Source organism: Pecten maximus, chromosome 10 (genome assembly GCF_902652985.1).
Source record: "Pecten maximus chromosome 10, xPecMax1.1, whole genome shotgun sequence".
Taxonomy (NCBI): Eukaryota; Metazoa; Mollusca; class Bivalvia; order Pectinida; family Pectinidae; genus Pecten; species Pecten maximus.
Genome location: NC_047024.1, coordinates 5850913 through 5867835, shown reverse-complemented (window position 1 = coordinate 5867835; position 16923 = coordinate 5850913). Strand labels below are relative to the sequence as shown.

At 35.9% G+C, this 16923-nt stretch overlaps 2 protein-coding genes across 2 annotated transcripts; one reads left to right on the top strand and one right to left on the bottom strand.

The window, feature by feature from the left end:
- Positions 1–518: 518 nt before the first annotated feature.
- LOC117336901 (nurim-like) lies at positions 519–5337 on the bottom strand. Its single transcript, XM_033897662.1, has 4 exons — positions 5173–5337; positions 2965–3131; positions 1533–1703; positions 519–1354 (listed from the first exon to the last, which is right to left on the bottom strand). The coding sequence occupies exons 1-4, from the start codon at positions 5297–5299 to the stop codon at positions 1079–1081; spliced, it is 741 nt and encodes a 246-aa protein (XP_033753553.1). The 5' UTR covers positions 5300–5337; the 3' UTR covers positions 519–1078.
- A 214-nt stretch (positions 5338–5551) lies between these two features.
- LOC117336900 (prostaglandin reductase-3-like) lies at positions 5552–15878 on the top strand. The gene is made up of 12 exons (XM_033897661.1): positions 5552–5692; positions 9270–9357; positions 9651–9746; positions 10224–10322; positions 10514–10553; positions 11123–11151; positions 11386–11460; positions 12646–12717; positions 13125–13186; positions 13604–13706; positions 14118–14303; positions 14843–15878. Exons 1-12 carry the CDS (start codon positions 5559–5561, stop codon positions 14915–14917), a joined length of 1059 nt encoding a protein of 352 aa, XP_033753552.1. The 5' UTR covers positions 5552–5558; the 3' UTR covers positions 14918–15878.
- Positions 15879–16923: the final 1045 nt, after the last annotated feature.

Below are 16923 nucleotides of genomic sequence, written 5' to 3'. Positions count from 1 at the left end.
TGGCGATCACTAATATCACAACTACAGTATATACAGTAAACTCCGGTTTTCTAGAAGTCAGTCGGACCATGAAAACAACTTCGTAGAAACCGGACTTCGTGAAACACGACCAGTCCTCCCTGTCTAAAATTAGTCTCGATATATATACCGTTCACCAGCTGGCTAGCTAGGCCTAGCGTAAATGTGTAAAAACTAACTGTATGATCAGTATTTAATTTTGAAACGTTCAATGAAACCATTAGAGGATTTGAAGTCACTGTATCCGAGATCTTTCGCAAGATCCTCTGCTTTCGCGGAAAGTATTGGTCCATTGACGGGAATATTTTTATCACGCACATTGTGGAACCATTTGAAAAAGCGCTTCCTCAATATCTGAGTGGTTTGCTGTCCGTAAATACTTGCGTTTTGGACTGAAAGTTCCAGTATTAAAAGCTTTCTCTATTTGTGCCCGATTTTTCAACAACGTACTCAACGAGTTTTGCGGTATGCCATAAGCCTCCGCTATGTCTTTTTTTTTGATTGAATTCCTTTGTCGACATCAATCAAAATTTGGTGTTTCGTTTGAAGATCCAATATCTTTCTCTTTTTCGGAGTAGCCATTTTGACACCTTCCTTCGTGTATAAAGTGACAAACAAATGAACAGTGACTTGTTTTTACAGCGATTTATATCGGGTAGGGTTAATGAGTTGTTTTCACAGTTCGTACATACAGGTAAATTATCCCGTGGGGACCCCCAGACCATATCGCACAAAGCGATAGTTCGTACATAGCGACTTCGTGAATACAGGATTAATTTACAAAGGTTTATATAGAGGCTCAGTAGGGGATTTTTAAAGACTTCGTGAAATGCGGTATATCGTTAAATCCGACTTCGTGAAATGTGGAGTTTACTGTATGTTTAAAATGATGTCATCAACTGCGATCATTAATATCACTACTATACATGTTTGAAAACCATGTCATCATCTGCGATCACTTATATCACTACTATACATGTTTAAAAAACATATCATCTGAGCAAGTCTTTAAGATTTAACTTCTGTGAATCACAGCACATTTAAACATTTAACTCTTCCTTCAATCTACAACACGTCTTGAACTGGTGGTCATTCTGACTTTGGTTTGTTCCTCTATGTATATATAGTCCTTGTTGGTGACCTGACCCAGTCCTAGGTAGGTGTACCAGGTAAGGAGGGTAGATATGAGCCAGCGGTCCAGGGACATGTGTGGGTATACCCACAGTAGGATGAGGAAACACAGGACACCAGGGTGTGGCATGTGGACAATGAGACTCTGTAACCTCCGAGACATGTACTGCCAAGGGGACACCTCCCCCCACAGCCAGTAGTACACCTGTAAGGGAAGTACAAAGTGAGAATATTCATGTAGGATTCCTGTACTAATGCCAAATCAGCATCTGTCACTTAAGAAATGATTTTGAAACCATTTTATTTTCCATTATAATAATTCAGCTCGTTTCATATTATTCTATTTAAAGCTTGAACTTTTAACAACAAAGTCAACTACTGACCTGTTTCACCCCTATGAGGTAGAAAGGTTCCATCAATGCATGTTCCAGGACCAGGACACACCAAGCAACTGTATGAACCAAGAAAAAGAACCCAGATGTAACTGGAGAATCACGCAGGTCCCAAAACCATATATCCCATCCACTGACTGTTTTCCAGTTTTCGAACAAAAGCTGCAAGAAGGAGTATCAAAATCATTAGACATGCACACTTTAACATAATAATTATTATGAACTAAAAAGTAAATTAAAGTACATTTTTTTTTCAATTGTACTTGTACATGTACACCTCCTGTTTCACTGATGTCAGATGAACTAAAGAGTAACTAATATAATACCAATTCAATTAACAACAAAATTGGTATTTATTTATTAACCTAGGTATTACCCATTTATTGGGAAACACTTTATAATTGTATATGAGTATGGATATCCTGATGTCCAGGTAGCATATAGTTATAAGTCTGCTGTATCTTGCTGCATGTTTTAACGAGAAGACTAATTGTGTGGGCCCCCTACATCATCATCCAGGTAGGATTGTAGGTTTATCCAAGGTGGTTTGTACAGGAACAAAGGATAACCCCAGAGATAAAGGCCAACTGTATCTCACTGAAGGGTTGATCGTCATGTGAACGTGACTGAAAATGGGGCCCCTAAAGGATCAGGGATTTTCTTACGTGTCTTCTATTCAGGGAAAATTAAAGAAACCAAAGTTATATGCTGCCTTCATTGCAACACTTGAGATCCTTATCTTATCCTTTCTTTCCTGTCTATTCTTAATTTCTGTGCTTCGCATGCTGTTGCAATTATGTTAAACTGTACAAAGAAATCCCAACTGAAATTTTCATCATAGGTTTCACAGAGATTGATTATTTCCATGTTTTAATCCACAACTGTGTGTGTGTGATCTCATCTATGTATCTCTAAATGATTGACAACATTTATGATCCTATCCCGATTTCCTCTGAATGTTTGCTATACCACAGGCATCTTCTGGATAGTATTTAAAAAAAAAAAAAAAAAAAAAAAAAAATCAACCCTACTACTATATCAGCAACATTGTTGATATAGTAGGAGTAGGTTTATTTTTTCTATAAATACTATCTGGAAGCAGACACCTGTGGCTATACTCTGTATATATTTTAATCATCACCACATGAAGATGCTTATTAGATTTCTTCCTTCATGCATCTACCTGTAAAGTCTGTTTACTTTTCTGAATTTCAGATAATAAATGGGAAATTCTACCTAAACCAGAGTCGGAAGGATGATGTTGGTATTTTATTAGAGACACAACCAAATATGATTGAATCTGCATGATCTCAAAGTTTCAGAGGAAAAAGTCAGTGGCATAATGACCATAATTGTATTTTCATCGTGCTAATATTACTACATTGACTACATTATGCTCATTATTTGTAACATTATACATTACCTTAAGAGTAATACAAGAAATAATAGTGTAAACAGATCTCTGCAGGAATCCCAGCCTTCTCCCAATTAAGTCTTTGTACAGACGACTTGCCATCAAGCTGTGTTGTAATACAAACACTCCTACTAAGAGTAGATCAAACAGCAAAATCTTCAAGACTTCTTTGGAATCTGCAAAAAATTCATCAAGGTCAGTATGTGATGAAATTTTACTTTTTAATCATTTTAGTAGGTTTAACATCTGTTTTTTCTCTGTACATCTTTAAACTGCATCTTTTGTCCATACATCTTTAAACTACAATGTACATATTTTGCACCCATCTTTGTATCTGTTTTTCTCCCAACTGCATGGTATTAAATGCTACATGTAGCCTAGCTGAACTTAAAACGACACCTTATTCCCTTTCATTACATTGTGACAGCATAAAATGGACTAATCATTATCATACAGAATATCAGTACATAAATTATGATACCTTTGCAAAGCAATATTGATAAGCTCATGTCAAATAAGCATTAATTAATAACAAAAGATTAAAGAGGGTTCTTGCCACCCACCACTGAATGAACTTTATAAGTTCTATGTAAGACTCAGATCTTTTCTCTTTTTTTCCCCCTTCTTTCCTATTTTCCTTTTAACTACTTGAATGGTTTGATAACAAGGGGAACCTACAAATGAAATCTAATTTCATTGAAAGATCAATAAAGAACTTATAAGCAGATTGAAATTCAGAATTTAAGTTTTTAAATGTAGGTAAATGGTCAGGATCAAGGTCAGCAATCCCAAAATGTAGTCCCAATAGAAAGGTCTTGTGACAAGGAACAAACATCAAAGATGAAAGCCCCATATCTTATGGTTAATATATGATGGCCAAGGTTAAAGTGTTTTTAAGTAGGTCAAAGGTCATGGTCAAGATCAGCAGGTCCACAAATGTAGTACCAATGGAAATGCCTTAATTGTCACAAGTAACACACATATCAAATTTGAAAGCTATCTCATTAATAGTGGAACTGGACAGGGTTGATCATCGGTGACCAGGTAGATCAAGTGGTAGAGCATCCGACTAGTGTTCAGAGGTCCTGGGTTCGAACCCCGGTCTGTCTGTGCATTTTCCCACTCCTCTTACATTTGGTGCCTGTGACCAAACCTTGTTTCAAGTAAGGTGATTACTTGACAAGGGGATACCCAAACCTGGATTGTGAGTTGTTAAGTCTTCAAGGTCAAAGACTTTAAAAGGGGGGGAAGAGTGTAGCAGAACTGGACCAGGTTGATCAGAGAAATCTAGCTAGTGTGTTCGGAGGTCCAATGGAAAGGTCCTGTCACAAGAAACACACATGTGAAATACCTAAGCTGTGCACAAATTCACTAGTATTGACACAATTCACAGTTTCATAAAACTTTTACCTCACTGTCTAAAGATGTTGCCAACGACAGGGGTATAACAATTGCTCCTCTGAACATCATCCAAGTGAGCTAAAAGTATGGAATCTGATGAACATCTATCAAGAACTTTTTAAATAATACTTACGGTAACTAAGCAGTGGAACTGACATTAACTTTGCAAACAAGACATCCCAAAAGGATTTGGCACCCACCATTGAATGATCCTAATTGGGTCTATGTAAAACCGATCTTTTTCAACTTTTTTCTTCTTCCTTTTAATCATTTATTACCTACATATGAGATTGAGAAAGACCCACAAAGACCTTTTTGAGAAATGGTGATAAACTCTTAACATTCAAAATTGAAAATGACTGCCTGACTTCGCTAGAGAGAATGTTTTCTTTAGCTTTGATTGGTCGATTGCGCAGCATAAGACTAGAAAACCATGCATTGATGCAGAGGCTCTGGGTTCTATCCGGTAATCCCTAGCAGAGGCCATAAAATCAATTGAATTAATAATGCTCTCTACTACTGAATTTACATGTACAGTGTAGTCTCAACTTAGGACCTCTGCTATGAACCTTTGATGTATTTTTTTTTTAAATATACCACTGGTTGTCTCGTTGATTACTGAGGACTTATTCAACTGATCAATAATATGTCATCATAATACAATTAAAAAAACCCAAACTTTAAGAAATAAGCACACTGTGTTATGACAGTACGGTAGCTACTGAAGCAGTAGGCCTACTGTACTGATATAGCAAAATTCAAAAATGAATTTTAGTCTACTAATTTCTGCTACATAACAGATATAAATAAAATCACCTTGAACGATGTATACCGTATGTGTCTTCTGGAATGAAAAGAAAGTCATTGCGTTAAAAGAAAGGATACACATTGCATAGCATGTCGCTATGCAAAGAGGTATGGAAAACAGCACTTTTAACAACATTTTGAAATGACAGTCGTCTGCTAGTGCTACGATCTGCTACGGAATCACATATAACCGCTTATGACGTTAAAAACAATACATAACATTGTAAGTTTCTCACATGTTTTGTTGTGATTACAAGAAATAAATCAGATGTGTTTCTTTTTAATATCAACCATTATCAAATAATCAATAATCTTAAACAAACCAATTTAATCTACATATTCGACTTGCTCTAAGCGATACACCGGAACTAGGGGCGGATAACTAAAAAGGTAAAATGGCCGGACACGTTCCAAGAACTGTCAGAAGACTGATAGCTACACAAATTAGTCCAAAGTTCAGAGAAATAACAAAAATCGTAGAAGCTCCTCTGAAAGATTTGAATCCTGGGGAGGTTCTTGTGAAAAATAGGTGAGAACAAAGAACTGACATCTACAGTACAAGTTGAAAAGTTGACGACTTTGCACAGGACAGGCATCTTGGGGTCAGGAACTAGGCCTAAAGTAGCCCGAGTTTTCTCTGGCCCTGTTACCATGTCTGGTGTAGCCTACACCAGACATGGTAACAGGGCCAGAGAAAACTCGGGCTAGGCCTAAAGTTATAATGAAATTGTAACAACCAGAAACGGGTATTTTTTGAAAAAGCGCTTTACAAGAAATGATGTTACAAATTAAAATTAGACAATTTCATTATAATGTTATAGTTCCTGACCCCAAGTACCTGTGATATTGTCAGCCTGTTCAGACTGTTGCCTTATTTTCAGCTCGCCTGGCCCGAAGGCTTTAATACTTATGATTATTTATAGTAGATTTCCATCACAGGTCTGAGTTAGGTCCTCTTCGTTGGACTTGTCGATTTCGTCATTATAGTTCTGTTTGCCGTACACCAATTATATTAGAGGTTAAAAGACAGGAAAACTTTTGACAGGCTATCATGTAACATCCACCAATTTATCAGGTGGAATAAGACCTCATATAGAGCAAGGGTACGTAATTTCGCACAGTACGTAAATTCGCACACCTGACGATTTTTTGAGTTTTTCCTCCATGTGGTCAAGGACTGTGGTTTTTTGTTTATATGTTAACTAATGCCAACCTTTAGTGGAACATTTGCCATTTTAAGTACATCTTTTCAGATAAAGTTCGTTTTGAAAACAAATTTTACCTGATACGACTCTCTATGGCGCGGGAAGGATGTCATAATTAAATATTTATGCCTAGGCAAAATTATTTCTGCCTAGGCAAAAATCGAATATTGCTTAGGCAAAAATATTTCAGCCTAGGCAATATTCGATTGATGCTTAGGCAAAATTATTTCTGCCTAGGCAGAAATCGAATTTTGCCTAGGAAGAAATCGCATTTTGCCTAGGCAGAAATCGAATTTCGCCTAGGAAGAAATCAAATTTTGCCTAGGCAAAAATATTTAATTATGACATCCTTCCCGCGCCATAATTCTCTTCCGATAAAATTGATACTGGATGATTAAATATTTTATTTAAAATAATCCCAGTTGTTGATTGGTATGTGAATATGCAAATATTAGAGGAAAATATCATTTGATCAGAACATAATCAAAACTAAATACAAACCCACTAAAGTATAGCTAATATCAGCATTGACCTGCAGACACCCCGACATTTTCGCCGCCTTGTTTACATTACCTCCCAGGGAGCGGTCATTATTTAAAGCAAAAATGGCGGTAAATTAACACTTTCCAATTTCACATTATTTTGTTTTTAAAGATTTTTTTAATCATGGCATTGGGCTTAATCTTAATATAGAATGTTGTTTGTCTACAAAATGGCTGGAAACTATTTTTACCAACAAAATTAAAGAAGTTAGATGGATGTGCGAAATTACGTTCCCGATCGTCTTCAAACCCAGCAATAAACAAAAGTTAACAACAGCTCCCATGCGCAGTGATACGTGTGCGCATATCAGGTTGCACACGTGTATGTTACGAAGCATTTGTACATCTAACAATGTGAGGTATTCTTTCTTGATTTGAATAAAGATTTGATGGAAATGTATTTAAATACATACCGAATGTGTGGGAAATTACGTACCCCCACTCTACATGTAACAGGAGAGGAGAAAATGTAGCGGCCAGACAGGGTTTCGAACCCGGGCCCCTCCGAACACAAGCCAGATGCTCTATAAATTGAGCTACCTGGTCACCAATGATCGACCCAGTCCAGTCCCGCTACACACCTCCCTCCTTTTTTCCAAGTCTTTGCCCTTGAAGACACATGAGACGCTTATACCACCACCGTGGGTATTTTAGTTGGGCGCCAAGTTTGTAACAGGAGAGGAGAAAATGTAGCGGCCAGACCGGGTTTGAACCCGGGACCTCCGAACACTAGAGGGATGCTCTACCAATTGAGCTACCTGATCACCGATGATCGACCCAGTCCAGTCCCGCTACATACCTATAGGAGTGTGTTTGCCGGTGGTATCTAGGATGAAGTAAGCCTTAACTTGTAGCACATTCTGTCCTTCCCAGAAACTATCCAGCTTGTTCTTGAAAGAGTTTATGGTTTTAGCACTCACCTGCGCTTTCTCTGGCAGAATACAATAATAAATAATACACTCTGAGAGCATAACTTATTAAGTTAATAGAGGTTTTTTCATGTAGTTGTAGTTCAGTTATGTAGTGCATTGGATAGAACAAAAACTGTTAGTGATGTAAAAGTTCAAGGAGTAGTAGTGTGCAGCCACCCGGGATCGAACCCGCGACCCTCGGCTTACTGGTGGATCGAACCCGCGACCCTCGGCTTACTGGTCCGTCACTCTACCGACTGAGCTAAAGGGAAATTCCCCCTAGCCGGAGGCTAGAAGGCGACCATACAACTATGTACAGTATTTACAATTAAAACCTGGCCTGCTACACTACTCCCTCCTTCAAACGTGTTCACCCCCGAACACACCAACCCATGTTCTCTCTCCAAGGAAGCCTCTTGCTTTCACTTGGAGTGGTCTGCGGCACCAATGTAAAAGTTCAAGGAGTAGTAGTGTGCAGCCAGCCAGGATCGAACCCGCGACCCTCGGCTTACTGGTCCGCCGCTCTACCGACTGAGCTAAAGGGAAATTCCCTCTAGCCGGAAGCTAGAAGGCGACCATACAACTATGTACAGTATTTACAATTAAAACCTGGCCTGCTACACTACTCCCTCCTTCAAACGTGTTCACCCCCGAACACACCAACCCATGTTCTCTCTCCAAGGAAGCCTCTTGCTTTCACTTGGAGTGGTCTGCGGCACCAATGTAAAAGTTCAAGGAGTAGTAGTGTGCAGCCAGCCAGGATCGAACCCGCGACCCTCGGCTTACTGGTCCGCCGCTCTACCGACTGAGCTAAAGGGAAATTCCCTCTAGCCGGAAGCTAGAAGGCGACCATACAACTATGTACAGTATTTACAATTAAAACCCGACCTGCTACAATGACATATAAATTCTAAAACTAAGCAAAATTATCTTTGAATACAATGCATTAATAAATATAATGGTGACATATTTGTATGTCATGGATTTTTTTCTGGTAATAAACATACAACCAGATAAATCAATAGACAATATATACACTGTCCTTCCAACAGGAACCATTAACATAATTTATTAAGTATCTTAATTGAATAAGTCCACATAGAATATGTCATGTATGTGACATATTCTATGTGGACTATCTATGTGGACTTATTCAATTAAGATCACTATCTAATAGATAAATTAAAAAAAAAAAAAAAAAATTGGGAAAAAAATGGCTATTTCTGCTTTGGATAACTCATTAAAGCTTAGAAAAGCTAATTTCCAATGGAGTCTTTTGAATATTGTTTTAATACCAAATGAAAGATACATGCCCTCTTGGCCTCTTGTCATGTGTTGGGCTACACATTGTTTACATGGTAATGAGATGTAGTGTTACTAATTTTAGAAGATGTAAACAATGCTCAATCTGTAACTTTCATATTCCACTGTATCATCTTGTATTGTAGATATGTAGGTATCAATGCTTCAGACATAAATTACACTGCTGGGAGATATGATCCATCTATCAAACCACCGTTTGTCTGTGGAATGGAGGTGAGGACTTGTCAGAGAATTTACATACAAAATACTATTCAGTTAAAGTATGTTAGTCTTAAAGTAAAATGATCTTAACTTTTCATCTACTATATGAACACATTACAAAATACTGGTACATCCATTTTTCTTTTTTAAGTTCAGAGGTAATATAAAAATATTTGTGTTGAAATTACATGTATATGATAGTTATTGTTATTTAGTTGTTGTTTACATAAAAGCTCTATATTATAGCAGTATTGTAAATAACACTGCTGTATCATATAGTGTATTTCTGTTTTTCATTAAAACAGGGCCTTGGTGAGGTTGTCAGTGTGGGGTCAGGGGTCAATATGTCTCCAGGACAGGCAGTCATGTACTGTAGAAATGGCAGCTTTGCAGACTATGTGGTACGTTTTATCTGAATATCTATGGATCTTATATTTGATCCTATAATGATGGCTTGTTAATTTGGGGAAACAAATCACATGTAAACACCAAAGATCCATTGAGAATTATACTGGAAGAGTATTGAGCTTGACAACATGTTTTTATGAACAAGTCATCACAAAATTTATTTTAATTGAAACATTTAAATTTTCTTAACAAAATTAAAAACAATCAATATCATAAAGTAGGAAGAGTTAATCACAACAGTCGAAGGAGACCTCAATGGTTCATTTTTATTGGTCTACCGGTTTCGCCTTTTTCAGGCTTCATCAGGACCAGGACTCCAGCCACCTATATACTCACCGGCGTTGGCTCTATATTCCTTTTCACAATCAATATCATCTTACAAAGATTCAGTTCAAATTCAGGAAAATAATCCTGTTTTACTTGTATGTGTTTATAAAAAGTTCAGTTCATAGGTTTATTTATGATTATAGCGAGTACCAGCCAAAGTCCTGACTAAGATTCCCACAGCCTCTCCAGAGTTTCTGCCATTCCAACTGAGTGGACCAACTGCAGCAGTAGCCTTAGAAAAGGTACCATAATACAATCTACTCAGAGGCAAAATATTCTACAGTGTAGAGATTTAGTTGGAGTAATGTTGCCCTGGTGTATTTTAGATCTGTATTGTAAAATATTTTACAGAATGATGTACATATGTTTACAGTGACACAATACTTGCATTACATTGATGGATTTCAAGACAACTGAAACTTTTTTTTTTCAGTTTGGGGACTTGAAGAAAGGAGAGACTGTGTTAGTTACAGGTAATTATTACAGTTTGATTTTTGTTCCTCAATTTCATTCATTTACTTGGAAACCTTGATTGTATCTAGAAACTCTTTGCCTATAAAATGAGCTTTTACATTCACCAGGCACCACATATACCTTAATGCAGTTAATTGAGTTTGGGAAAAATCATTAAAATCATCAGCTGAAAAATATTTTGTGTTTTTGATCGTACCTCTAAAAAGGAAAAGAAAAGTTATGGAAATGTTGTTCTAGCTCACCATCATCAGATTGACGTTTCTTATCACAATTTCTTGAGTATGGGAGGGATATTTCTCAAACTTCACATGTAGGCTCCCCTTAGTCCTTAGTTATATCCATTAATTTTTGGTGAACCGGTTTTGATTTCCTTATGGGACATGATATTGCTATGGGGTCCCTTCCCTGACTGTGGGTTTTCTCTCCGGGTACTCTGGTTTCTTCCCAAAATGTGACCTTTTGCTGTGCTTTCATCCATGCCAACAAAAGTGAAAGTATAAAGTGGTAGCTTAAATATTAATTAGTACTGTATTGTTAACTTATTATTGCCTACTTTTTATGTTAAAAGCTGCAGCTGGTGGAACAGGGCAGTTTGCTGTAAGTATTATATCCTGTGGGTACATAGTGAAAATATACTTTGACCAGAATAGAACATAGTAAACTATATATATCTGGACAATGTGTTTAATAGTCATTTGAAAAGATGTCAGTCTGTCATCACCAAGGTTCCAAAAACAGTGATCTATCCTTCTACTCCTTGTATAAATACAGGAAATTCTGTAATTTTAACACTGATTATTCCACTCAAACTAACAAATTGTGAAATTTCAGGTCCAGTTGGCAAAGAAAGCTGGCTGTCATGTAATAGGAACATGTTCTACAGAGGAGAAGGTGGAATTCCTCAAGGTAATAGCGGTAGAGATATATTATTACAGGGAATTTCTCATGGTAATAATGGTAGAGATATATTATTGCCGGGAATTCCTCATGGTAATAGTGGTAGAGATATATTATTGCAGGAAATTCCTCATGGTAATAATGGTAGAGATATATTATTACAGGGAATTCCTCAAGGTAATAGTGGTACAGATATATTATTGCAGGGAATTTCTCAAGGTAATAGTGGTAGAGATATACTATTGTGGGGAATTTCTCAAGGTAATAGTGGTAGAGATATATTATTGCGGGGAATTCCTCAAGGTAATAGTGGTACAGATATATTATTGCAGGGAATTTCTCAAGGTAATAGTGGTACAGATATATTATTACAGGGAATTCCTCAAGGTAATAGTGGTAGAGATATACTATTGTGGGGAATTTCTCAAGGTAATAGTGGTAGAGATATATTATTGTGGGGAATTCCTCAAGGTAATAGTGGTAGAGATATATTATTACAGGGAATTCCTCAAGGTAATAGTGGTAGAGATATATTATTGCCGGGAATTCCTCAAGGTAATAGTGGTAGAGATATATTATTGCCGGGAATTTCTCAAGGTAATATAACTACAAAAAGTGTATATATAGTGATACAGATAAACTACAGAGGGGAATTCCTCAAGGTAATATAACTATATACAAGTATAGTGATACAGATATACTACAGAGGGGAATTCCTCAAGGTGTAATAACTATATATAGTGATACGGATATACTACAGATGGGAATTCCTCAAGGTGATATAACTATATATAGTGTTACCGATATACTACAGAGGGGAATTCCTCAAGGTAGTATAACTATATATAGTGTTACCGATATACTACAGAGGGGAATTCCTCAAGGTAATATAACTATATATAGTGTTACCGAATAATACATAGGGGAATTCCTCAAGGTGTAATAACTATATATAGTGATACAGATAAACTACAGAGGGGAATTCCTCAAGGTAATATAACTATATATAGTGTTACCGATATACTACAGAGGGGAATTCCTCAAGGTAATATAACTATATATAGTGTTACCGATATACTACAGAGGGGAATTCCTTAAGGTAATATACATGTAAATAGATAATATACTGTATTTTTTGTGAATGATAACTATCAGGAAAAATGTATTGAATCATTAACTTTTGCTTTTATACAGAAATTAGGATGTGACCGACCTATTAACTACAAAAAAGAGGATCTGGGAACAGTTTTGAGGACTGAATACAAGGTCAGATTTAAGTACATGTAGTTCAAATACTGGTTGCTCTTCAGGTTAACCTGTTTGGAACGTTCAGTTCTGGGGAAATATTGATATCATGAATAAATGTTTAACTTTATATTATTGAAATATAGTTCCTTATACAAACAAAATAGCTGACAAGATTTGAACATCTACAAATCATATCAAATTGATCTTTAAAATCAATGGTGTTATTAGAGTATTATTGTTTTATCAATTAATGATTATGTACTCTGTAGTTACTTAGGCAATAGTCCCAGAGACATGTAGATCAATACATACAAGATTCCCATAGCAAGATTTTAAAAAGAATTTGGATGAATAGATTTTAACATCTGAAATGATAAAACTTCATTTACATTTGAGTAACAACCTTTGTCTATGTCATCCTTTAGCGTGGGATTAATGTGGTGTACGAGTCTGTCGGAGGAGAAACATTTGACACCTGTTTGAACAGGTAAGTTATTGATATATGGTTTACATTATCTAAAATGTACCAGGAAATACAATTATGTATATTTCTTCTATGTAACACAATCATGTTCACACATTCCAAGTCTTTGGTGACCTGTATTGGTGAACAAGGGAGGAGAGATTTAAGTAACTAATAACAACACTTTATCTAATATAAGTAAGCTAGTAACGGAGCTTTATGGATGAAAATGTAACTTTGATGATTTCATAGTTGCAAGTTAAAAAAGTCCAAATGAATTATGAACTACATAAGAAAAAGATTATGCTTGTTGCACATTTGCATGTTTTTCCCGAACATAATGCCAGTATTTCACAGTTTCATGTTTGTGTCTGTTGAACAGAATATAGCCATTAACATCACTATTGTAGAGATAACTTACATACCTGTTTGTTTTGACAGCCTGACTACTGAAGGTCGTCTCATTGTCATTGGGTTTATATCTGGCTACGAGTCTGACTTGGGCTTCACGCCATCCAGAACCATGGCCTCTCTTCCTGTCAGGGTAAGTTTTAACAACCCTTGGCAGTAGGGGGTCAAAGTTCAACACCTGTCTCATCTCTAAACATTTTAATGCATGTTTATATAACTGTCTACACCCAACAAGGAGTCACTGTAGTGTTTGATGTGACAGAGTGCAGTCTAAATGGGAGGCATTTTACTTGTATTCATCAAAATTGTATTCTAGCAAAATGATTAACACAGCGACGACTCCTCACGTGGCAATATACATGTGATATTGGTGAACATTAATTCATTATGGCAATGGATTGTGTGATATGTATTGTAGTGCCCTATTCTAGTCTAATATGTTGTCTCTATTTGCCATGTTGCACTATTACAGTTAAATTGTTATGGAAATCACATTTATGAAGTAAGAACATATATAGAAGATATTTCCTGTTTTTGTTTTTAGTTGTTACAGAAGTCAGCGTGTGTTAGAGGATTTTTTATACCTCATTTTGAGAAAGATTGGATGAAATCTGCCTCAAAGCTGTCAGAACTGTATAGCCAGGGATCTCTTAAAAGTATTATTGACAATGGAGAAACAACTTCTACCGGCCCTTTTATTGGTCTGGAGAAAATTGCAGATGCAGTGGAGGTAAGTACAGTTAGTACTCTACCAGGCTAGGGTAACATTGTATGGAAGGTCACTAGACCTGACATATACTTATGAAACTATTACTAAGGTTTACGGTACAACACTCATATCTTCATTTTAGCAATCTTACTTTATTGTATAGCACATTTTGCGCATAGATAGCATTTTCCCTCATGATATCTGACAGTACAACTATTTTATTCATTCAAAAACCTTCTCCTCATGAGTAGCTGTTTGAATTTAAACAAAAATCAGGATGCATTCTTAAGAACAGAGAATAAAATATTCCCAGAAGGAAGGTTGGGGCTTTAAATACATCCAGAATTTCAGAAGACAAATTGTTCCTTTTGAGTCTGAGTTTTATGCATTTCATAATGATGTTTCATTTCTCTGCGTATGTTAAGTCAGATGACTATTAGATGGACCTCTTGTGATAATGTAGATTTTGCTTCCTATACTGATTCTGATGATGATGACTGTTTCAATAAAGTTTAAGATAATGACTATATACAATAAGGTTTCTATTTGATGTGTTTCAGTATATGTACACCAAGAAAAATTTGGGAAAGATTGTGGTGGAATTGAACAAACCAGGGACCAACAGCAAACTGTGACAATATAATTTAACCAGTTAGCTACATGCACCGGTCCATATTGGGGAATGATTTCAGCCAATCAAAAACCAGATTTGACTTCCAATGTTTGTCATAAAGAGACAGCTGTGGAATAATCAACATTAGTGATATGAAAAGCCTTTTTGATTCTCATTAATCAGTGGATAAATCTATAAGCCAATTGAACCAATTAATGTGCTAACCAATCGGGTACCAAGCCTTTAGTATGCAGTGATATAATGTGGTTATGTGAGATTGCAATGAGCTTGATAGGGGATGTCATCTAATCCATTGTCAGACTCATTGGTCTTTGATAGGGGATGTCATCTAATCCATTGTCAGTCTCATTGGTCTTTGATAGGGGATGTCATCTAATCCATTGTCAGTCTCATTGGTCTTTGATAGGGGATGTCATCTAATCCATTGTCAGTCTCATTGGTCTTTGATAGGGGATGTCATCTAATCCATTGTCAGACTCATTGGTCTTTGATAGGGGATGTCATCTAATCCATTGTCAGACTCATTGGTCTTTGATAGGGGATGTCATCTAATCCATTGTCAGACTCATTAGTCTTTCATCCTGGATGAAATTGAGTTTCCATTCTACTGACATGTAGATGGTTCAGCCTTGGCATGTAAGGCATCATTCAGGGCACATATCATTTTCTGATGGTAATGTCATAAAATCATTGACATAAATAACAGTCAAGTGTAAAAAATCCTGAATGTTTTAAAGGTGCTATTTATAAAACAGATGATTAATATGATCACAGAGAGATAAATGATGACCTCACAGTTATTTAATTAATGTGATCAATGGACATCAGTTTGTGACAGAGATATTTAATTAATATGATCACTGGACATCAGTTTGTCACAGAGATATTTAATTAATATGATCACTCGACAACAGTTTGTGACAGAGATATTTAATTAATATGATCACTTGACAACAGTTTGTCACAGAGATATTTAATTAATATGATCACTCGATATCAGTTTGTCACAGATATTCAATAATATGATTACTTGACAACAGTTTGTTACAGAGATATGAATTATTATGTGTTTTTGATGTTATATGTAGTATTCAGATCAAACATTATATTAATTTTTTATAATTCTTTTTTTTTTATGATTTTTATTAAAATTTTGAATTCTTACAATTCGTCCACGTTTTGTTTTAGATATTTAGCAGCAACTCTAAGTTACAGCAGAGACTTGTACACAAGTCTCTGGTTACAGTTGCATTGGCGACATTTACTTCTCCTACTGTTAAAATTAAGGCCTGACAAACTTCAGAAATATCAGGGCCTTGTTCCGTTAATAATTATCCAAACTTAAAATTTTCCAACAAGAAAGCAATATTGGAATTGAGGAAAAAATCTACGTAATAGAATGTTCTTTAAATTCTGTAATGATTTACTAGATATTTTTTGGTAAGGGAATTTCCAGAATTTAAAGGATATGGATTAAACTGGATTTAGATATGATGGCAAATTTATGTACTGACAGTCCTATATTCAGCCATTATTTCATTTTTTTCAAATTTAAAGGGAAAAAAAGATCAAATTACCTCTGTATTTTAATGAGAAATACCTATTAATTCTAAGATTTATACAAATTTAACGGCTTGTTTCTGGATCCCAGTTCATTGTATGCTTTAATACTTGGAGGATATATTATACAAACTTACGAAATGAAATATGGTTTATATTAATTATTAGATTACAACATCAACACAACAAAACACAAATCACCTTAGATTGAACACACTCCGATTAAAAAGTCAATCTACGGCCATACAAAATAGGTAAACATTGTATATGACAATGCTGCAAGACAGTGAACCTAATACACCGGAGACAAAATCAGCATATTTAAGATTCAGAATCATAGAGACATTATCATCAACACATGATACATACATTACTGGTATAGAAGAACCCAATACACTGAAATATTTTCATGGATTTCTGCCATTTTTCGGGTAAAAATTTAAAAAA

Coding starts and splice junctions, on each gene's coding strand:
- LOC117336901 (XM_033897662.1), bottom strand. CDS start 5,299: ATGTTGTTAAAAGTGCTGTTTTCCATACCTCTTTGCATAGCGACATGC. Junction 1,704..2,964: donor TTTCTTGTATTACTCTTAAG/GTAATGTATAAT, acceptor TCCTTCTTGCAG/CTTTTGTTCGAAAACTGGAA. Junction 1,355..1,532: donor ACCTCATAGGGGTGAAACAG/GTCAGTAGTTGA, acceptor CTTCCCTTACAG/GTGTACTACTGGCTGTGGGG.
- LOC117336900 (XM_033897661.1), top strand. CDS start 5,559: ATGGCCGGACACGTTCCAAGAACTGTCAGAAGACTGATAGCTACACAA. Junction 5,693..9,269: donor GAGGTTCTTGTGAAAAATAG/GTGAGAACAAAG, acceptor CTTGTATTGTAG/ATATGTAGGTATCAATGCTT. Junction 11,152..11,385: donor GTGGAACAGGGCAGTTTGCT/GTAAGTATTATA, acceptor GTGAAATTTCAG/GTCCAGTTGGCAAAGAAAGC.